Genomic DNA, 24,917 nt, shown 5'->3' on the forward strand with positions numbered 1-24,917 from the left:
TGAACTGGCCACGCCCCCAGCCCCCCCAGGGTCAAATGCAACCCTGATGCAGCCCTCAATGAAATTGAGTTTGATATTCCTGATTTAGAATTATTCCCAAGGGCATGCATAGACAAAGAAGAGTGTGATCTATTTTTTTTTAAAGGCTATCAGATTTGCTTTCTGATCAACATATCCTTATTCTCAGACATAACTGGGTAAAGTAATGCCCACACAGGCAAACCAGAACAAGGCATTGCACTAAGTGATCACATTTATTTGAATATTTTGTGTGTGTGTGTTCTAAAATTGGTTACAGAATAAATACCTGCATCTTATAACAGGAAGTCCATTTTTTTTTAATACAAAGTGCTTGTTAGAGGAAGTTGCATCAACAAAACACAGGAAACCATGTGTGTACTTAGGCACACACTTCCCTCCTGGAAACTAAAACAGATTTTTATTTTTTTTTAAGTTTCTTTTCCCTTTTTTGTGCATTTCATTTCCTGCCATTGTGTATTTACAAATCTCTGAAAGAAGAAAAAAATGCCAATATGTACGATACGTGGCCTTTTAACACACGAAAAAAATCAGCCTTAAAAAAAAAACCTCTACAAGTGTCATTTCTTAATGAATCAATGATAGAAATTTGTCTTAAAAATGGGAAGGAGAAAATAATTAAAAGGAAAACCAAAGAGCCCAGACTCTGAAATAAAAAGGATCATCTGTCCCTTTAAGTTTTCCCCGTAGGAAAGTAGCAATGTCACATGATCCAAAGCAAATACTTGATTGAAATTCTTGTTAATTTTTTCCCACAGTCCCCATCCCCAACCTGATAGAAAGAAAGGAATTTTAAAGAATTAAATTAGAAATAAGAGATGACAACAATGCCCCACTCTGAATCTGGCATGTGGTAGGGATAGATGGAAATGGATTTGATTTAAAATAACAACAAAAACTAGATTAAAAAAATTCAAAAATCAACAGGATTCTACCAAAACCAGATGGTTAACTGGTGACATAGTGTTTGGTGGAAGGCTGACCATAAACTCTATAGAAATCCTGGCGTCCATGTTGCTGAGATGCATCAATCCATTCTCTCACTGCCAATCCTGGAAGCGACTGAGGTACAGATGGAGCAGGTGGGAGTGGGTGGGAATATTCCTGTGATGACACTGTCCATGGAAAGTGGCCGGATCGTGGGTAGGGCTGATGCCCACTGTGATTGGATACTGAGGAACAGTAACAGTTGTCCACTGAACAGACAAGAATTTTGCGCCCACCATACTGGGACAGCACAGACTGCTGAGATGATGTGCTGTTGGGATAGTGAGAAGGGTTGAACATGGAGCTGGAGTGAACTGGTTGGGGGCCACTGGAGAGTCCTACTATGTGCTGCGTGGAGCTACAAGGCACCATGGGTTGTGCAGACTGGCCTTCACCAGCCGAAGCCCCCTGGCTGACGTACTGGTTGGCAACGGGTCCCGAGGATGGCTCCAAGAAGCTGGCTTCTGGAAAAGCTGTGGAGTGCTTGCGTTTCTCGGCTCCTGAGTTACTGACGCTGCAGGGATACATAGGGATGCTCTGCAGGAATGGCACAGGGGTACTGAAAGGACCTGAAATGAAACATAAAAAATAAGTGACATCTCCATTTTCAGCTGAGTGATTAATGCAACAGCACAGATCCATGTGCGTGTTAGTAATATAACGAAGTCTGCCAGATAATGCCAAAGACAGACATGATCTCAAAACTAATAGAAACTAGGAAAAGAACCCCTGATTATTCCAGCTATCCATTGTAGAGATGTTTGATGGACTTCTTTTCTTATATTGAACAGATAGAAAGAGAAAATATTAAATACTAAATGTTGTTATCTGCGGGAAAGACGGTGTTAACATGCAGTGTTTTCTAATGTGCATAACAAATTCAAATATAATTTTGATGCAGAACCTGGATTCAAAGAAAAACTAGAAAGTCCAGTTGCCTCTTGAAAAAGTACCTTGGGGATAGTAACATTTTATTGATTAACTATTAGAGCATAACAGAATACAAAATATAAAACACAAAATACTAGTAAGAACATATGTTAAAAATAGAATAAAAGAACCTGCAAATTGTACTTCCATAACACCCCTCCAAATTCACATATGCAGTTCTCAACTCTTTGCTTTGTTCAAATAAAGGGCCATATTATTATAGGTCCATGTAATAATAATGTGCATAATCAGGAAGTCTGCAATTGTGGCAAGATGTATTATTATTTAATATTAATGTGTTGAGTGATCTAGAAAGATTTTTGGAGGTAATATCTTATAATGTCATTTACTAATGAATTATTTCTATCAATATATATATGAAGAGACTACGCAGCAACATTTGCCCATTTAATATCATCTCATAGAAATATTCTCCTGATATACAAATATTCCCATATAAGCAGAGTATAAACATTAAAATAATTATTCACAAATATTATAAATCAGGAATTGGTAACCTTTTCAGTAGCACTGGTAACCATAGCATGATCGCATGCAATAATGCAGAAATCATTGATCAATATGATTAGTTGAAATCTAACAAGAATATTGAAATTTATAGGATTTTATCAATTTCACTTGAAATTCTTTAAGATGTCATGTGTCAATGTTGAAATCTTAAAACGCTTGATGATTTATCATTTTGGAGAATATAGAAATGCTACTCAAAAATGTCCTCAACATTCTAGAGCCAAGGGGCAACATATTTATAACCCCTTTTTGATCCTTGTCTCATAAATTTTAACCCATGAACAGCCATTCCAAGTGCAACTGAACGCAGCCAAATTACAGCTGGTGAAAATAGCAGCTGTAGATAGATTATTTTGGATAATAATCTACACTCCTCACCCCAGGTACCTGACAAATAATAACAGAAATGTATTGGTTGCTACAGAATTAACTCAGGGGAGTCAGCAGTATAGCAGTAATTGAAAGAATATCCAAAGAGACTGTACCTCTTTAACTTCTTTCTTGATTAAGGCCATACTCTATAGCAGAGGTGTCAAACTTATGGCCCATGGGCTGGATGTGTCATGCATTGACCATGCCCAACCCTGGTTTAGCAAAGGGGGAAAAAGTAGCGATATGTCACGTGATGACAACATGATGCCGCAAGTTTGACATCCTTGCTCTATAGGACAGAGTAGAAATTCTAGGCCTTTCCGATGCTTTTGGATTATCAATTCCAATCAAAATGGTAAACTGAGAGCTGGTAGTCTAGCAACATTTGGAAGGAAACAGATTTTCCATTCCTATTCTAGAGGTTATGTAGAAAATAGCAAAGACATCAAATTGAGTTATCTTTCTAGTACTATTAAGACCACCTTTTGTTTCTAAAATATCTTAAACTTTGTAGATCTGGGACTAACAATATACAGTGAAAATATTATGGGAAGAATATCATTTTGTGCCACATTCTTGCCACAATTCCCTCTGAATTAAAATTAAATTGCCAATTAATAAAGCAGCACAGTGTAAGGAATGTAAGACAAATTAAAAGAAATAACACAAAAATAAAATGGTTTCCTCCGCCTAAAAATAGATAGTTGGAAAACCATGTACAGATTTAAGATTGGGATCCAATCTAGGTTGGTCACAAGGACGAGAGATTTACTCTTCCAAGCTTTTGGACTGGTCCTGGATTCCACACTCAAGGATCTTCTCTCTAGCAGAATGTGTGCTTTGGCCTATTCTATGAGTATTTATGTGGTACCTTGTTGTCTGTAGCTTTTTAGTTGTTGATTGGGATGTTGATGGCCAGCTATTAAGTCATTGGCTGATTTAAAATCCCTATTCTTATAGAACCCAGATTCTTCTCCTGGGATGATTTCCTTGAAATACAGGAGCAAATCTGTGAATTGAATATGTTGTGCTTATTCCTAAAGGAAGAAATATAAAACTCATCCAACAACACTCCCAAACCAAAAAAGGTCCTGCTCACACACGTTACATCCCCATTACCCTGTTTCCTGTGGTTTCCAATTTTCAAAAATAATTGTTAAAAAAAGGTAGCCGAAAGATACTCTGTCCCCGATTCATGCAAACGGAAATTCAGTAGTGAGTATACAAATGATGAAGTGTCATGGGAAATATTACTCACCTTCCAGGAGCTTCCGCAACTGTTTTTCCTTCTTGGCAATCTCATTCAGGAAGAGCTTGGAATTGAGGTGGCCAATCTTAGGAGGGGGCAGACTGCCTCCTGTGCAGTTCTGAGTCCTTAAAATGAGCATTACAATCTATTACAACATATTTTTTTTTAACAAAAGCCAGCTGGATAAATATCCACAGTGCCTCTTGTTAGCTATCTGATTCTTTCTTATGGCTCCATCCTTCTGCTAATTTAAGGGAAGCCTCAATTGTTCAAACATTTATCTCCCAGCAAACTTTTCCCCCTATATCTCTAAGAACAACTTTCTTTCCTCCACATATTATTCTTTCTTCTTGAAAAACAATTCTGTAAATTTAAGATTTCCCACGTCTTTTTAAGAAATGGTGTTCTCAACTGCCAAACACCATTTAAACTAATATTTTTCTTACATGTTTCATCACTACTAACAGAGAACAGTTTATTTGCAGGGATTCTCTGGTTTTGTAGATACAGGGCATAATTCAAAGAACTTTTTTTTTTTGCTCTGATTTGAGTGGATACAAATAACACAAAGTGTATAGCAGAAACTAAAGCACAAACCCCCAAACCATAACTTTGTTCCATCAATGCAGAAGCAAAACTTGTATTTTTCATGTTTGAGAAATATAGTTGTCATTTTCTTGAACCCTCGCTCTGAGTAAACTACACAACAGAGAGTTCCATTACAGTGCAACAATAACCATGGTTATAATAATGGCAGCTGAGGAAAGAAATTAGCTTTGTTAATGTTATCTTTACAGCCACTCAGATGGTTATCTGGATTTCCTGCATTTCAAACCACCTTCTAATACAAACCACCCTCCAAATTACTGCCAATAGATTTCTTACCTATCCATCAAGATCTTCACTGACTTTGTATTCTAGAAAAGAATAAAGAAATATAATTAGTAGTTGTCAATCAAATAGATCTCTGATGACACATAAACTACAGTTTTCCAAATTCTGCAGATATCTAGGGTGTTCCTATTGATTATATACATTTATTAAATTCATCTCCAACAACCTATAAGTATTCCATAACCAAACTACCTGACGATCACAGCTCATAGTCATGTGTTTTGTATATTATCAGATTCATTCTCTGTATTTTCCAAAGTTTTTCAGTTAACAAGAATGACTTCTGGCTGAAACTCTGGAATTTAGTGGCCACCATTATGAATACTGTCAAGGTAGATAGCAAATTTTTCTTCTCATAAAAGATAATCTGGATTGCTTTTCAGAGTTGTAAAGTTCATGAGAATATATGTAGAGCATTCTGAAGTACTATATTACCACTCTCTGTATTACAATTGCTTCTACCAATACCCTTTCATTTCTCTGTTGTAATTAAAATATATGGGATCAGTATGGAATCAGCTATTCAAGTTCAATCAGTGGTGTACAATATACTTTAGGTTAATTGCAAAAAATGCTAGTAGTTTACACAAAGCTTCTTGGTTTTAGATATATTTGCTATGATTTCCTGGATCACAATGAAAATAAGACAGCCTTCTTAATTAATCTTACAAATTTAATTAATCCTACAAATAATCTTTTCTGAAACAAATAGCAGAAGTTACTAAGCAAATATTTTGAGTTAGGTGAAAACCCAATAACTTTATCTATTGCTCTATAATGATCCTAGTTTTTATTATTTTAGCTGTAGTATATGACAGATAGACCCCGGGTTTTACAGCACAAGATTACCACTATTGCTGTCATTTCACTACACTTCCTTGGCTTCATGCACCTACTGAATGTTAATAATATTAAGAATAACCTCACATTCTGATACATTAATTTTTTCAACTCACTCTGCCATTCTTCTAGTAGTCTGATTTGGGACTCTTGCTGAAGCACAATTAAGTGCAATATGATGTATCAATCGACTTAACGAGATATTCCAGTAGGGTGTAAATACCTTGCCAATCATTTATTAAGATTTACAACGAAGCCTCTTTTTAATGGAGGCATTAATATTCATGAGGTGAAGAAACTTCCAAAATTGAGTATTAGGCCATTTGATGTACATGAAAAGATTTTTAGAAAAGAATGCTGAGTGGAACCTTATCTGAAGTAAGGTTTGAAGTAATCTTTTTACTCATCCATCTGCTGTATGACTTTAAAAAGCTACATTTAGAAAACTAATAGGAGGATTGACTAGGCATCTCCAACCCTAAGGGAAATCCAAAATCCTAAATAAGCCAGTTAAAACATTTGAATCTCAAAACCAAAAACATAAATTTAAAAATGTTGATTCGATTCTGTCCTTGGGCCATTTGACCAAAATTATAATAGTTTTATTTTATTTTAACTACAATTTCTTTCATGGCAGGTAATAATATTGTTATTTTTGACTTAATACTTAAGGCAACTTTCTCTAACCTGATATCCTTTGAGACATAGAATTTGCTTGGACACCAGATGTGCAACTATTTTCAAAAACAGTCAACAGAATCCCCTAATCTATTTTAAACAAATGTTATTTGAAATATTCACCTAAATACATCTCTGTCCAGGAACTGAACTGAACTTTTTATCCTGTCTAAGAGCTGCATGAAGTATGATAGCTGATGCTGCAATATCATTAGAATAGGCAGGATTGAATTTTGTATGAATTTTAGGGTTTAGATGAGGAGAAATATTCATTTTGTGCCATCAAGTTAATGTTAACTCTTGGTGACCACACTGATTTTCTCCAGGAAGATCTTTCCTCAATCTGGCCCTTAATGGGCTTCCATAACAGTGTACACATTGCTGTTATAACTGAGTAAAATTTCAATCTTATCCATTTAGGAAGGAGAAACTGTGGGGCTATAAATGGACTCAGAGCAACTAGAAGTTCAACAAGATTGTTGTGCTATATATATTCAAGAGTACGGGTAATATTGTTGGCCACTAGTTCTTTTAGGTAGCTTGGGACACTTATGTAACTTAGGAGAACATTTTACCAAATAATAATGTGAGGTAGATTAGGTCAAGAGATGATGACCCATCCAAAATCACAAAAAGATTTTGTAAGATTTTTTCTGCTATATATTCAACATAATTTTGGCTGAGAATATCATCTATAAAATAGTTTAGCACTTGTCCAATTTAAGTCTTCAGCTCTACTTAAAACGAGAAAATATATTTTGTTCATAGATATCTGTTCACAAGAAAGAAGGAACTTTAAAAATATATGCTATCAAACTATCCAAGTTTAATATTTATCATTGATCAATTCTGACTCCTTGTCAAGTGTTAAGATTAACCACACATTTGGATGTCCCCATGGTATACTATATGGTAAAATGAAAGATAAAATAATTTTCTACATGGACTAATTTTCAACTCTTAATTTTAATTTCCACTGTTAATTTTGACACTGCTAATTCATATGCAGAAACTACATGGGTCTTAGCACTACTTTCGAATGCTGAATGTTTAAATCCATCCATGAGAGCTAAAAGTAAATACCTGTCCAACTGTAGGCCAGAATTTTTCTATCAAACTTTAATCTACTTCTCTTATTACGTCTATAAACCTTTTTGGGATATTCTCATCCTTTGTTGACAAAGTAGCATTTAAACATGCAGAAACAGTGATAGCATTTCTATATCAAATAGAGAAATGGAATAATAATTGAATACTCTTTTCATTCTCTCTGCACAATATCTTTGTGTGTTGCTGCAGAAGCTTCAAAATTATTAAAGACAGAGAACCATAAACAATAAAACAAACAAGTCAATAAAACTACAGAAAGTTAATCAAATCTAAAGTAATATAGTTTTGCCAGGTAAATATGGGAGGATTCATCAGGGTAACTTGAGAAAAACAAATGCAAGGAGATGGGAGATGGCATATGCAAGCTGAAAAGGCTATAAAGAAGAGAGGGGAGAAAGAAGAAATTTCTATTGCCAGGATGGGAGACAAAGATTGGAAATAAAGTTACAACTGTGAGCTTGATGCACCCAGTACTGGCGTGACTGTTTAAAAGCTCTGAATCCTTCTTTTATTCTAAATGCTTAGCCCAGACCTCTCCTTCTCCAAACACATCCCACTTTTCACCTTCATGAAGTTGATGTCTTCTGTCTTGTCATACATGACCTGAACAGAGCTTAGCAGTTTCTTAGCCTCCTGCATGCGTTCGCTCAAATGCAGCACCTGGGCAGCATTGTCATTGCAGAATTTGGCTTGGGCTTTGTCAAGGATCTCCATTGTTTTGCGCAGGTCCTCATCAAGTATCTGATGCATCTTCTCATACTGTAGGCGCACCTCATCCTTCAACTGGCTCACCTTCTCCTATTGATACAGTCAAAGAAGAGTGCCCAGAGTCAATGTCCTCTCTTATTTACTTACTACATCACTCATAATGGATAGTGGTAATAATGCTGGATTCAGAAAATTTATTCTAAGCAATTTTCACTCGCATTTTTTGCACAGGTAAAAAAATTACACAGCATTTGCTTTGCTCTATTGGCCGATATGAACTTTAAAAGAATACAGTTAGTTCAAGATGTGAACAGAGTGGTGATTGTTCAACAGAGTGGTAAGGGTGCACATCTTAGCAAATGGCACACAGCAGCTATGAAGCATCATCTATAAGAAAATAAATTTTTGCTTTTGTCCTTGATCAAGATAGCAAAGACTGTGTTCCAGCAGTGAATAGAAGTTTTTCACAGACACATTATTGTACATCAATGCACCCCCTTAGCTCAACCTCCTCTACTATCCCAGGCAAATATGCTAGAAAGACAATTTCTCTATCTAACTATCAGCTGAAGTATGAGGCTGAAGTAAAATAAAATAATTTTATATCTCATATTCGGTAGATTATTCGTGCCCTGAGAGAGGAAGCTGCACTGGAAGGCAGGGGCTTAAGAAAAAGGGTCTACAGCAGGGGTGTCAAACTCAAAGCCCATGGGGCCAACCTGAAAAACAGTGAAGGACTGGCCGCGGTGCCTCTGCCAGCAAAAATGGAGCTTGGCCGCATGCGCCTTCCTGAGCTCCGTTTTTGCTGGCAGAGAGTTGCAGGAGGCTGTTGCAGCCGAAAATTGAGCTCAGGAACACGTTTTTGCTGGCAGAACACTCAGGCCGCCACAGGCGCCCCCTGACACAAGTGACATCGAGCTGCCCATGCCCACCCCGGTCCCCCGCGGTCAAACACAATACTGATGCAGCTCTCAATGAAATCAAGTTTGACACCCCTAGTCTAAGGTATGAAAAATACCTGTAGATTAGTGGTTTCCAATGTTCCTGCATATCATAAGAAGACATATTGAAACGATATAATTAACATTAGAAAGCTGTAGTGATTGATGCCTTTGGTGGGGATTCTCTAATTGTTCCATGCATGGAGGAAAAATAATACACGACTATGCCATTTATTTTGTAGGGATTCCAAAGACTAAACCTTCACTGGAAATTCCCCTATCAAGAACACTTTCTTGCTAGATGAACATAATTCTTCTTGGTTGTAGCTTTAAGTAAATTAGAATTACTTCAACTAGGCGCTTGTCCGATTCCAACTTGTACAGCTGCTCCTCAATGTCTTGTTCACGCTCTTCCAGACGGTCCTGCTGCTTCACCAGCATCTTCTGCAAGAGAAGGAAGAAGCAGAAGAAAGGCTGTTAAGATCTTTTAAGGGAGAGGAGGGAAAACTGAAAAGGTATATAATAATCACAAGGAATGTTGGAAATGCTGATGAAGACTAGTTCATAATGTTCCACTGCTCTTTCTATCAAAAGTAACAGAATGACAGTGGCAACCCTAGGTTTGTAATTTCAGTAGCTAATCTGAAAAGTGTTCAGTTAATTAGAAAAAGAAAAAAATGATAAACGATTTGTTCTTCCACTCACCATCACTGCTTCTATGGTAATATACTATGAACTAGAATTCCCAATTTTTCTCAAATTTTGGAACGACGTGCAGAACTTATTAAAGAATGAAGACATGTGCTTCAGAAAAGATAAATCCATTGTGTTACATAAGACCTTATTCAAATCATTTATTTTTGTTTTGTTTTGTAAGCAACAAGTATGTGCCAGGAGTGGAAGGAGACCCACACTGACACACACACACATGCCAGCCCTGGAGCCATCTTTGAGGTTGCCACAGCGAGGCTGGTTGGAGCTATGAGAAAGGGAAGGAGGAATAGAGATAGCTGAGGGGAATATGTAGCCAAAATAACATTATTTCTTATGTGAACCAAGGACACTCTCACCAGCACCTGGAGGGGCGTGGATAGGAGACATCCGGAATGGGGAGACCTGACTGGGGCATGTGCTGGTTGTGTGTAATGTGGGGAAGAACTTTGGGTAGAGAAAACCCAGGGGACGTCAGATTCAGGTTTTCATCAGCTGTGCCAATATGACATACCTAATAAATCTATACTTTGAGGAAGTTTTGATTTCCTATGGGCTGTTACTTGCAACCCTGACACACAACACATGAATATTTTTGCTAATCTGGAAAAGATGGAAAAAATTATATTGGGACACTTCTTGTTCTTAGATGGACTTTTTCATCTTAATTGTTCAAACATCTTAATTGTTCAAAACTTTGTATTCATCTGTGTATGGTTTGTCAATTGCACAGTGGCAGATAAGAAAGCACTCCAGAGGTTAACGTCATTGTCCAGAAGATCATTGGTTGCCCTCTCCTCTCTTTGGAAGAGCTTTATAGCTCCCGCTGCCTTAAGAAAGTTCAAAACATTCTCAAAGATCCATCTCATCCTGGGAACCCTTTTTTTGAACTATTACCATTTGGCAGACGGTACAAAATAATAAAAACAAGGACAAATAGGCTGAAAAACAGCTTCTATCCTAGGACAGTAGCTCTATTGAATTCTACTGTATAGTGCAATATTAATGCAATATCAGGGGTTTTCAATTCAATGTATAGAATGTGAAGAATGTATGGTTGTTTTATTTTCATAGTCATAATGCACACTGAAGATGGTATTGAATTTCGTTGTATGAGGTGCAATGACAATAAACTAAACTAAACTAAACTTTACTAAGAGACATCTTACCAAACTCTATATCTTTGTTTCTTAAACTTTAAGAGATAAAAACAGAATTTCCACCCCAAATATTTTTTTCAATTTGAAGTGCAGACTAGCTGCCCTATAATGTTAGAAACTGTATAAATACTATAGCCATAATAACAAGAAATTAAAAATAATAAATACTTACTATGAAAAATCAACATTAGATCATTTCCTTTGTATTTATTTTATTCTTGCTATTATTATGATCTTATTTTTCACCTTCAAAGTTCTTCCAATTCTGAGGAAATTATTTCTGAAATGCTATAAATTATTGTGTATACAAGAGTGTTTTTACTTCTATAGAAACTTTCAATATAAACATAAATAATTGATAGCATTTTACATCATCTAAAAATTCTTGATAGTACTTTGCCCACTTATTATGCACTAACTTCAGATAAGGCCCTTTCTACTTAAAAAGCTGTTTCCCTGGGTCATTTGGCTAGGAGAAGAAAAAGAGGCAAAGAAAGAATGCTTCAGAAGACATTGGACTTATGAAAACACTTTAGGCAAACAGGTCTGCAGATAACTAAGCTTCCTTGTTGAATGTTACAAAGAACATTACTGTAATTTCAAACAAATGAGTTTTCTGTGATAATGAAGAGCCAGATAAACCAGTCTTGTATAATTTCTTCCCTTTGCTTCAAGCAGCTTCTACATACAAATAGAATGCACTTTGATTTCAGATAGTATTACCCAGATATGAAACTTATTTTTACATGACTACGATAGTTTCAATTGTTGTATGAACTGTCTACCTTTGACCACTTAACACCCAGGTAACTGCAGGTTACTTCTCTGCCCTACTTCCATGGAAATGAAGTTGTTTTATTTTTTCATTGTTATGAAGATGACTAGGCTGAAAGACACTGACATGCCCAAGGCCACCCAGGCAGCTTCTTGTCACAGCAGATTCAAGTCATTCTAGTTCAAGCCGAGCATTAAATCCTTACATTACACTGGAAAGAATTCTTATAAACCTATTGTCATTGCTCACTAGATAAAATGGTATCTCACATAGCTGGCAATAAGTATTAAACTAGAAAAAGTTGAGAAACATAGATGGATACATAGCTTGAATAAATAGGCTGATACTGATGCCATACATGAAAGAGTTAATTTGTCAAAAATAGTAGTAGAGAATTAACATTGTTTTAATTACATGATAGCCCTGGTTTGTATTATTTTTAAGTGCAAATTTTTCCATTTAAGTTTCATCACCATTTTTGGGAATGGGCAGCATACAAATAAGATAACTAAATAATCTATTACTGCTTAAAATAATGCATTTTGACATACTGAATCTATATGTAACATAACTCTAGATATCTATGGAGAAATGACCTTCTCATTTGATATTTGTCTGCAACAAGCATGTGCATATGTAGCAATACCATATCCATTCATTGTTGTCTGACTGGTATATATGTGAAATTTGGCTAGGAAATTTTGTGAAAGATAGATTAGAGAAAAAGCTGAACCAGAGGCTTCAAAGATTTTGACTGGGATTGGGAGGAGGGGGGGAAGAGATTGGGGGCAGTTACTATGTTTTGTATTTGAGTTTTTATTTATGTAAGCTACCCAGAGTCACCATAAGTGAGTTGGGTGGTCATATAATTTTTATAAATACATAAATATCAATGAAGATTTATCTACAAAATTTGCAACCCGTTCTGCCTTCTGAGAATTGAGAACTGGAGATGCCACTTATTCGAGGAGAGCTAAATCCACTAAGCTGCCATGTTATAGATTTTTCATGTGCTCTTCTGACAATACTAAACTGATCAAAATTAATTATTCTAAATAAATAAATATCTATGTATTTCATTTCATTTCATTCTCTCTTTTCTGGCTACCTCCTCCAACTAATGAAATTCAACTGACACCATTCAAGCTGGGTGTTCTGCAGTAGGAAATCATTATCTGTGTATTCCTAGGGAGTTTTAAGCAGTAATAGATTATTTAGTTATCTTATTTGTATTCTGCCCATTCCCAACTGCTGGTGATGAAACTGAAATGGAAAAATTTGCATTTAAAAATAATACAAAATAGGGCTATCATGTAATTAAAACAGTCTGTATGTGATTTAATTTTAACTATTTAAATTAATATAAACTGCAGGGAATCAGCATGAAAGATAATTATAAATATCTATAAAATTATAAATAATATAGACAATATATTTAGATGTAACAGAATACTAGAAAATTCATTCTTTTCTGGGGATAAGAAATATAGGATAAATCTCTTAAAATAAATCTCCATAGTCAGCCTTTCTGAACAGCTGTCCAGGCTAAGTGGAGATGATGTAACTTGTATTCTAACACCTCTGATGAACAACACATTCGGAAAAGCTATTTTAAATATTTAACTTTAAAATAATCTGTTTCTTCAAAACGTTATGCAAAATAATTTTGTTTCCTACTCAAGCTATGTTAGTAATTGATAACAAAACCTCCAGGAACTGGAGATAAATGAGATAGCAAAATATTTCAATATAACACAAAGGATTCACATTTCTGACCTTTGGGAAAGAAAATCTCAGGCGATGGCATATTTTTCACTATCAAAAGTTTTTTAAAATATATGCTTACCATTTCAATAAAAGTAGGGGAAATGCAAAACAAGCTAATGTAATTTACCAGTCTCCAAATATTTTGGTCTTCTGCTGGCTTAGATGTGGTGTGTTTGTGTTTGTGTGTCCCATTCTTACACATCCATTCTCCGGAGGGGAAAATTTACCTAACTTTTTTACTACACCCCCATTGAAGCAATAAGGGTAAGGAAGATCAAGAAGGAAAGTGAAGTGGTTAGAATAGGCAGAAGGGCAATAGCAAAAACCAGTTCTGAAGGGATTATTATTATCATAAATAGCCGGTTGAGGTTTATAATCAGGTACTTGGTTCTTGTGTCAAGTACAGAGAAGAGTAAATCAATTTAAGTGCAAGGAAGGCCACTATCTTCTCTATCCATTAGGCAAAAATATTGGAACTCTTTCCTTATTTTCTTGATGTTCCCTGCAGATCTCAGGTACCTTGAGATCATCTACAGAAGTTGGGATAAAACAATAGAGGGCTGCAACACAACTAATAAAATTGCTTGCAAAACTTACAGAGAAAATAATTCATTTTTGCCTATTTAGCTAGCTCTCTCTAACCTGTCCTTTAAAAAAAATTCCCCAAAGTGGTACCACAGGTTTCACTTAGGAATCCTTAAGTCTTTTAAAAGAGAGCTGCATTCTATCTAGAGACAAAGTACAATATAGAGCTGTTTGTAAAAGCTCAACTACTTTGCTAGTTTATTAAGAAAAACTAAACTACACTCTGTGAAAGACTCGGGCATGACTAGGATAATATCAGTGTATCCAAACAGAACTTTCAGCATCCATTTAGAAATGTGAGCTGGATAGGGTATAAATGCTACCAATTCCTGGCCTAATTCTATTCACTTTCCTGTCAGTACAAGTCAAGAGCTGAGACTTTTTGCATTCCTCACAGCTCATCCTTATTAAGGAATGGGGACATCCCACATTTGGCAGACTTGTCAGTTCTTTCCCTGAACTGAAACACTGATATGGTAGAGTAGGACCAACAGCATTTGCAGTGTGCATGAGCAAAGCTATTAAATAGAAAACGAAAGATTTAAAATAGGGTAACAAATGTGGGAGGCACCAATGTGAAGCATATGCAAATTTATCAGTTTTCAACTTCTGTACCATTAACTGCTGAATATCACAGATTTCTTTCTCCCAACCTGGTTCCTTTTCTGGAAGGAACTACAACTTCTTCCATAGTTCTATACTGTAGCTCAATAATTCCCAGTGAGCACATAACCACTCATGGCGGCTGGTGAGGATAAGAGTTGTAGCCTAAAAACCTAGAAACTAGGTGGGAGAAAGCTGTAATAGATCCAGGGGTTGGGGATGGAGAAGAATCTTGATATTTAATTTACCAGTAACTGAGACTCTCTGAATTTTGAATATCACTACTGCTGTAGCAAAAGTAATGAGCTCATTTATTTTTTTCAGGAACAAATTAAATCCTTTCTGTTCTCCCAGTGCTGACATCTGAACCTCTGTATGTCTGCTTTCAAGTTTGGCATTGAGGAGGGATAGGATACCAACTCTAGAGATAGGTATGATGAAAATTCCCTGTCCCTTAAATGAATGAAAGAGCAAATTTATATATATGTGTGTGTGTGTGTGTGTGTGTGTATACACACACACAGACGAACACAATACAGAAGCCTGATGATGGCAAATGAGATTCTGCCGAAACGTTGCTACAACTTTAAAAGCACAACTATAATGACGTGGGAAAATACCCGAACAAAGCTGAATACCCCTGTACAAATACAACCATCTTTGATTTTGAGTGCAGCTAAAGTACAATATGAATATTCCAATGTCTCTAGATGGACATAGATTTTAAAACTCGGTTAATCTTTTGCTGAGATCTAGCAAACAAATATAACAATTCTGAGACTTGTTCATTAATTTTGAATAAGAGGTTCAGTGGAGAATTTTGCAGTTTTTAGGAAATATAGTGTTTAGTATTAAATATCTTTATTTTTTTTAAATAGCCCATATAATATTTCATAAACTAAATGGAATGAAAAGTATTTGATATAAATCAGTGTTTGACATATCCTTATATACCATAATAGTAAGTAGAATCAAACTTAATATCAATGCCACAAACTGTTCAGCAATATAATGTCCTAAACACCTTTTGTCTCACTTCTTTCCAGAAAGAATGCAAATTTTTCTGTCATAGAGCAAAAACAGAATTGAGATTTGTTGTTTTGCTACTATGCTTTATTTTTTTGATGTCACTTATTGGAATTAATTTTCTATTTTAGTGCAATCATTGGAAGTTCAGTGTATGTGTCAATGATGAGTTCAAAGTGGGAAGAATAAAAAATATTTTAAATTAAAATAAAATATTAGCCAAAATTTCTAATGCTAGGGTGTTGCAATCAATCACAACCATTCAGAGAAGTGAATTTGGAAGAGATGCTGTCTTGAAAAAATGAAGCAACTCCTGTCTGTCATTAACTCACTGTTATGACAGCATGATCTATGTCACTGATTCAAAAAACTAAAAAGGAGTCAAAGACCTGAGAGGATTAGTTCCAATATTATGCTGAGATAGGATTTTTCTTCTTATTTCCCCTGATATAAATCAAGCCAAATGACTCATCCAGTTCCATTTATATAAAGTGGTGAATATCTAGTGATGAGTTAGAAACCCTGGAAAATTTACCAACAAAAGAAAACCATACGCCATTGATTCATTTTTTAGGTATTCGTTTTCCATCCTAACATTTTTAGGTTATCAGGACCTTTTTAAGAACTCTGAATCCAGGATCAACTCTAATTCAGAGGAAGAGTAACAAAACTTACTTCACCTTTTAATTCCCTAATCATACACACAGATAGTATGTGCTTTTATTTATATAGCCACACAAAACTGTTCTTTTTTAAGTCTATGATATCCCATTTTTTTCAATATGAACATTTGTTATAAGATAGTGATAGTTGTCTGTTATAAAGGGAGATGGCCATACAGCAAACAAATGAAGGGAACACACACAAAAAATACTATTTAAGTTTGTCCTTGTATGTTACAGTTTACCCAACTTAATGGTACACTCTCCTCTTACTTTAAATTTCATACTTCTACTCCTTGAATTTAAGAAAAAAGATTTTTCCCACAGATGTGTTATTAAAATAAAAAAAAATTTACAATGTAAAACTGTGACATGTGGGGTTCTTGATAAAGTACATATTGCAAAAAATAAATTTACATTTCTCATCATTGTAATTAACCAAATGTATGACAAACCATGGCTCATAAGCATACTACTCATATACTCGAATTTCATTTTAGAATTGTTAACTCCCACGTGAGAGCTAGTTATAACTAGAAACAATAGGATCAGAAACTTATATTTATTTATTTGCCTGTTCCTATAGCAAATTGCAAGATTTCGAAAATGGGGCAATGTAAATCCTTAGTATGTTTCAGTTAGACCACAACAGCCTTTCCATACATGGAATCCTCCAGATATGTTGGATTGCAACTCTTACCGCCCCAGTTGACTGCCAGTCAGTATGCTGACAGGTACGCTCTGAGCCAGTTGTAGGATTCAATTTTTTTTTACTACCGGTTCCGTGGGCGTGACTTGGTGGGCATGGCAGGGAAAAAATACTGTAAAATCTCCAGTCAGAGATGGTATTTGCCGGTTCTCCAAACTACTCACAATTTCCGCTACAGGTTCTCCAGAACTGGTCAGAACCTGCTGAATAACACCTCTGCTCTGAGCTAAAATTTAACACAACTAGGAGGGCATTGGGTGAATGAAGATTAAAAACAATTATAGCAGCTCATTCAACAACAGGGTTCATCTGATGACTACTTCCTTATAGATCCTAAATGACAAATCTGCTTTACCCCCCAGCAAAGTCATATCAACTGAAAGACATACTACATTTATGTTCAAAAGACAAAGTAAAAGTTGGAACTCCAAACAAGATAACAAGCAATCCTTGGCTTGACCTCTACAAAAGTGTTTTGAGTTTTACATCCGCACCCTAAACAAGGCAAGCTTATTAAATGCAACAGAACACTTTGCTGCATTTAGTAAAATCTCCCTTAAGTTACTATAGCTGGTTTCCTAGCAACCACTGACACAATGGTAGACAGGAAAAGTGCAGACACAATTCTGCTGTCTGAAAACAATAGACCACTAAATGAAAGGAAGTAGTATTCTACTTCCTTAGAGCTGCTTTAGGTATTGGAGATCCCAGTTTAACACTGATATTGATTTGGAGAAAAGACTCATTCAGATAAGTTCCACAGATTGTAACAAGAGAACACCATGTGCTTGAACAACCTAATTCCATTTCTTTCCCCGCCATCCTGTTTCAATTACAATTATTTTCAATAATTTCATGGTGTTTTAACAACAGTAATAGTTTTGAATACTACATAGACAATCTGATAGACACATACCTATCACTGACTGTTGTTCCAGTTTCTTACATGATCTACTTTAAGTGACTCTTTTTGGTTAATAAATCTCTAGTTAAGAACTTTTTATATTCATATACTGCCATAAGATTTCACTGGTCTTTTCACTAATAATTAAAGATTTCACTAATCTTTAATTATTTTCAAATATGTACCTTAAAATTAGCAAAGGCATTTAACATAGAATAACTTTATCTTTGTAAGCTGCCCAGAAATATTGAGAGTAACTTGGGATATAAATTCCCTAAATAAACAAATATTTCAACCTAGGAATTTAAAGAAAACAACCACGTGCAAGAATAATTTTTAAAGGTAATTTTAAATTATGTTCTTGGAATTTCCAGCCCACCCAGTGATGGCGGATTAGAATCCTAAGCATTGTATAAGCCATGAATTAGAATCCAACTGAGAAAGTCTTAGAATGATAGTTCAATATTTGCCATGTTCATAAACATTACACAATTTAAGTCAACTACATGAAAATAGAAATCTATTGCAGCTGGGTAATATTCCATATCTTTTCATACATTTGTGCAGGAACTCTGTCAAGAATTTTATGTTGAAGATCCGGTTTGAGCTTCTTTGGTGACAGAGCAAAATCCGTGATTGTGCGCGGTTTTGATCTGTGCTCGCCGCTGGAGTGCCCCGAGCCGGCTGGTTTCAGGGCTAAGCTACCCCATAGAGGTGGTGAAGAGGGGGGAGACTGCCAGCAGGGTCAAGGAGAGTCACATCTCTCCTCCCCAGCTGGCCATTACTCCCTTTCCCGAAGGTGGTTGCAGCGGTGGTCAGAAATGTCCACCTCAAAGAAGAACTCGACCAGAAAATAATGTGTAGGAGGAAGATAAGAAGGAGAAAGTTTTGGCTGACCGGGTCAAACTGAAAAAGCAACAATATAAGGTACCCTGGAATTTGAATTATAAAGAAAAACATTGCTCCCAAAGAAGACTTTGAAGCGGCAAATGAGAGAGGGAAGGGAAAGGATTTGGTTGTTTTTTTCTTTTCTTCCCTATATTGACAACTAAGAGATTTAAGCAAGAAATCGGCAAAAATCCACTTTGACATTAACAGGTATTTAAGCTGAAAATAAAATGTCAAAGGGATAATAAAGATTTCTGGATTCTCAAAAACTTTTAAAAGAAGGGAAAAAAACAAAAGGATGGGATCTAAAAAAATGGAAGGAATTAACAGTGAAACTTTAACAAGATTCCTAAAAGATACATTTTAACTGAAACTTTGTAACAAGATAGTAGAACCCCAGGAAGAGAAAGTGGAAAAAAGAAGCAGGAAGAAACAGCTTTGGATTATTTGGATTACTTGGTGATTTTTGGATTTTTTGGCTATTGGATCTAAAGGACTAAAATTAATTGGGTGGTTGTTTAAAAGTTTTTAAAATGGTATCACTCTTGGAAGAATTGAGAATAGAACTTAAAAAACAGAAAGAAGATGCACAAGAAGGAAGAGGTTCTTTTGGCTTCGTATTTCAATTTTTAGAAATGGAGATCCTGAACTATGAGAAACAACAAGAAATGCCTGTAGAACAAGAAGGGTGGGACAAAGAAGAAGCCGTCTTCAATGACCAAATATTTCTATGCGGGGAAAAGAAAGGAAAGGGGGGAAAGAGAGTGAAAAATTTAAGATTTGAAAAAGCAACCCAAAAAAAGAATAGTTTGAAAAGTAATTACAATATTAGGAAGAAACAGAAGAGAGGATTACAGAAGAGAGAATCAGAATTAGAGAGAGAAGGGGTCAAAAAGGGAAGGGAGAAGAAGAGGGGGAAGAGGGAAAGGAAAAGAAATTATAAAGGACAGAAACAGGACATAGAGAAACAGGGAAAACGTACAAAGATTAAGGGTATAAGCCTATTTAGAAGACACAGAGATAATGGGTGAAAATTTAACTGAAAGGGGGATTCTGCAAAGGTACATAAGATAGTATTGTTATATTAGAAATAGAAATGAACTTTGAAAATATGAAACAAGTGTGATTAAAATGATAGATAAAATACTTATTGTAATGTAATGGAATGTTTAATAAATAAATGAAATAAAGAGAATGAGAGAATGGAATGAGGAAAGGAGGGGAACATTTTAATTATCATTGATGTGTTATAAAATTTTAAGTGAAGAGGAATATGAAAGAAATATGAAAAATTATGGAAATATTATAAGTGTTCCTAGAAGTATAATATCCTATTGAAAAGAAATGTTAAAGATGTTAAAGATTATAACTAACATGAATGATAGAGCTGAATTGGAATATAATAAGTATTTTATTTATTATTGTTATATATATACTTTCTCTTTAAGAACTTAGTGCGTATTTTAAGAATGTACCAAGCAGAATTCGACTGGAAGTTATGTGTTATATTGAATGTTATAATTGTAAAGGCATAAATTGAAGTTTAAATAAGAGTTGAAGGGATAAAAATTAAAAGATGTAAAGGTGTCATACTCCAATCAGTAACTACAGGGGAAAATTTTGTTTAATGAGAAAAGAAAGTATGAAATTGAAACAGGACAGACAAAAGTATAAATATAATGATTAGAAAGATATTGAAACTTAGAAAAAGAGATATATATAATTGAATTTAGAAAGGAATGAGATAATTATAAGTAAGATTGAGAAAACTAAGGGAAGGGAAAAATTATTGAGAAAATGTTAAAATAGTAATAAGATAGGGAATAGAACACAAAGATGAATATGACATTGAATTTGTGTCTGTATGGAGAAGTGATAACTCGGGACTATGCTAGTCTCAAAAAAAAAAAAAAAGAAAGAAAGAAAGAAATTTTACTTGTATTATGTTTTGTGAAAACCCAAATAAAATTTTTATTAAAAAAAAAAAAGAATTTTATGTTGAAGAGTTCATAAAATGTAGGGTAACCTCATGGCAACCAAGCAGGAAGAGCTGAACTTGGCTGGGGCAATTCAGGAAACTTCCTTTCTTTAGTCTTATGGCACAAAGCCAAACCAAATGAGATGACACCCTTGAGTCTAGTGTGGAGTCACCCTTGAGTCAATGGAGTCAAGTGTGCTGACTACATAATTTAATGGGCCATAACTTTAAGTCATGCATGGTAAGACCAGGATAATTAAATTTCATGCTTTAGAAATCCAAGGTCAGAAAGGCGTTCCCAGATCCTTACACTGTATGTTGCATCACCCAGTCAACTGTATAGTTCTTCTCAAAAATTTGGCCTGGTCAGATATAGAAAAAACTCAGCAGCTGCACTGGACTTGTCATTTTCCTATGGAAAAATCCCATCTGATTTTAAGTAGAAAGTATAACAAAACAAATTAGAACAGAGATTATATGAAAGCTTGTTCATTTTTTCCATCCTCTTTTCCAGAAACTAAACCATCGACAAGATCCAGTTTGGTGTGGTAGTTAAAGCATTAGGCTAGAAACTGGAAGACACGAGTTCTAGCCTTGCCTTAGGCCCAGCTGGGTGATCTTGGGCTAGTCACTTTCTCTCAGCCCTAGGAAGGAGGCAATACCAAAACACTTCTGACAACTCTAGCCAAGAAAACTGCAGGACTTGTCCAGCCAATCTCCAAAAACAAAAAACAAAAAAAAAAACCAGACAAAATTGAATGCAAGGGGAAAAAATCCACTGACACTCTCATGCTTTTGCTTCTAAAAGCTGGAACTCAAGAATACTGAATACTAAAGAAGCATGAATACCACAATGAGATTTAGGAAAGCTACCACAGAAACTGCCCTGCAATTCAGATTTTATCCCATCCTTGTTTGTCTTATACTTGCAGCTTCACCCTATTTTTAGTTCTCCACGGGCCCCCCTCTTCCAAGTATATTTCTGATACAGAGTCAGAAGGAGATTATTTTGTTTATAAATGGAAATGTCAAAATATAGAAATAAATTATAAGGCAAAGAATTCTTGACAGAAAACTTGCATATGTAAAATTTCCAGAGGATTCCCCAAGGATAGTAATAGAAATCTAGGGCATCTCTCTAAAATGAAGTATGGCTGATTTTAAGATTAACATACCATAGAAAACTCCACTCATTATTGTCATCACTAATAAGATGCTTCCTGGCCATGATGTACTCTCAGAACTGGGGCTCTCCAGACAGCCTTCCAGACTTCCAAGTGCCAAAATTCTCATCAGCAGTCAAGTTTATTCTGGGGAAAGAGGCTAATACATACAGGGGGCTCTCAGATTGGGGAAGGATGGCTGCACACACCAATTACCCCAAAACTTATAAGAACAGTTTATTAGTTAATAATTTATTTACAGAAACATGAGAATAGAGTAAAATGAATGGGATTCAGAGAAGGTGGGGGAGTGACCTTTGGCTTCTAAAAAACCTGAGTGCCATCCCTTCAAGACTCTGCTACTGAGTGCCGGGTTGATCTTATTCAGATTCCTTTTCAAGGGCACCGGAGAAAAAATAATTAGCATTATCTGCAGAGGCTGTAGCCCAGTTGTCATCATATCTCAGTTTGAAATAACGCAGAAGAAAGAGGTATCAGCCCACTGAGACCCTGGAAGATTTGATATTTTTGTACGTTGCCATGGAAGAGATCTGCATTTCTTTTCCAGCAGGTTGATTTTTCTATTTGCAATTGACACATTCTTTTGGCAAACAGCAGGATTATTTCAAAAGTAGTACCTTGAATACTAATGATGAGTGCAGCAGAGAGTGATGTGCTTCCAAGGACACACTCAAAAGATCCAGAACAAGGGCAGGTCAACATGTGAATGCCTTCAAGAACAGAACATTTGCGGGAGGGGAGGGGGCGAGACAATTCTATTCCAGGGTCCTTCTCTCTGAAACAATGAATCATAACTAGACCCAGAAAAGAGGCTGACCCATGCTCCTACCTCAAGAAGGAGTAGGTGGCCCCAGTAGAATCTAGGTACTTTGGACTATAACTTCCTTAGGCCTTGATCACGCGTGGTTTACTTATCCCTGCCATCAATATTCCATTGTTAGTTTCCACTATTAATTTCCACATTATGCTGCTAATTTCACATGCAGGAAAAAGATACCTTATGGCTTTGCTTAGTTGCCTGTGCGCCAGATGGAACATTTTCCTCTGAAATGTTTTTTTCTGTTTGAGGTAGTAATGTGACCCAGATCTCATTGGATGAGTGCAAAAATAGGGCAGATAGAAATGACAGGCCAGATTTTACAGCAAAATTAGCCCTTGGATTCCTCTTTCCATCCAGTCAGCTTAATCCTTACAATCACTGAAGGCAAATGTGCTGAGTGTTCTTACCCTGCAAATTGTAAGGGAGGTACCATCCAATGAAGCAGCTTCCATTCTTTAGAACAATATTTTTCAAACATGTCAATTTTAAAATATGTGGCCTTCAACTCCCAGAATTTCCCAGTCAGAATTTTGGGAGCTGAAGTCCACATATCTTAAGAGTTGCCATGTTTGAAAAATGTCCTGCACTCAATATTAGAAATGCCCAACAACACCCCACCCCACCCCCAATATTTTAAGCTTTTAAAAATGCAATTGTGCTACAGAGCATATGGGTGCTAATAGTATAAGTGCTATTCAGATGAGTTAGAATAAATTTTGTTTTGATAGTTTTGTTTGATTTAAAATATCTGGAGTCCTCTGCTAAAGTGGGCAGTCTAAAAATTATTGCACAAATATATAAACAAATGCATAGTTTACTTTCTAAACATACCTTGATTCTTACCATTCTGTGGTTGTGTCTGACACAAGAAACCCCAATATACACTGCTCAAAAAAATAAAGGGAACACAAAAATAAGACATCCTAGATCCGAATGAATGAAATATTCTCATTAAACACTTTGTTCATTACATAGTTGAATGTGCTGACAACAAAATCACACAAAAATTATCAATGGAAATCAAATTTAGCAGCCCATTTGGAGTTACACTCAAAATTAAAGTGGAAAAAAACAGTACAGGCTGATCCAATTTTGATGTAATGTCCTTAAAACAAGTCAAAATGAGGCTCAGTAGTGTGTGTGGCCTCCACGTGCCTGTATGACCTCCCTACAACGCCTGGGCATGCTCCTGATGAGGTGGCGGATGGTCTCCTGAGGGATCTCCTCCCACACCTGGACTAAAGCATCCCCCAACTCCTGGACAGTCTGTTGTACAACGTGGCGTTGGTGGATGGAGCGAGACATGATGTCCCAGATGTGTTCAATTGGATTCAGGTCTGGGGAATGGGTGGGCCAGTCCATAGCATCAATGCCTTCGTCTTGCAGGAACTGCTGACACACTCCAGCCACATGAGGTCTAGCATTATGAGGAACCCAGGGCCAACCGCACCAGCATATGGTCTCACAAGGGGTCTGAGGATCTCATCTTGGTACCTAATGGCAGTCAGGCTACCTCTGGCGAGCACATGGGAGGGCTGTGCAGCCCCCTAAAGAAATGCCACCCCACACCATTACTGACCCACTGGCAAACCGGTCATGCTGGAGGATGTTGCAGGCAGAACGTTCTCCACGGCGTCTCCAGACTGTCACGTCTGTCACATGTGCTCAGTGTGAACCTGCTTTCATCTGTGAAGAGCACAGGGCGCCAGTGGTGAATTTGCCAATCTTGGTGTTCTCTGGCAAATGCCAAACGTCCTGCACAGTGTTGGGCTGTAAGCACAACCCCCACCTGTGGACGTCGGCCCTCATACCACCCTCATGGAGTCTGTGGACGTCGGCCACCTGTGGACGTCGGCCCTCATACCA

The 24,917-nt window shown here is 36.2% G+C and overlaps 1 protein-coding gene across 2 annotated transcripts in view; it reads right to left on the reverse strand.

The window, feature by feature from the left end:
• Nucleotides 1-235: 235 nt before the first annotated feature.
• TRIM8 (tripartite motif containing 8) overlaps nucleotides 236-24,917 on the reverse strand; it is a 58,450-nt gene continuing 33,768 nt past the window's right edge. For both annotated transcript variants that reach the window (XM_026666879.2, XM_087964628.1), the window contains exons 3-7: nucleotides 9,628-9,723; nucleotides 8,195-8,428; nucleotides 4,994-5,025; nucleotides 4,118-4,233; nucleotides 236-1,595 (exon numbers count right to left, since the gene is read on the reverse strand). In XM_026666879.2, coding sequence (XP_026522664.1) covers nucleotides 988-1,595; nucleotides 4,118-4,233; nucleotides 4,994-5,025; nucleotides 8,195-8,428; nucleotides 9,628-9,723 — 1,086 coding nt within the window. In that variant the 3' untranslated portion in view covers nucleotides 236-987. The remainder of the gene's footprint in view (nucleotides 1,596-4,117; nucleotides 4,234-4,993; nucleotides 5,026-8,194; nucleotides 8,429-9,627; nucleotides 9,724-24,917) is intronic.

Source organism: Notechis scutatus, chromosome 4, assembly GCF_049901735.1.
Source record: "Notechis scutatus isolate UNSWTSFEM ecotype Mainland chromosome 4, rNotScu1.2, whole genome shotgun sequence".
Classification (NCBI taxonomy): domain Eukaryota; kingdom Metazoa; phylum Chordata; class Lepidosauria; order Squamata; family Elapidae; genus Notechis; species Notechis scutatus.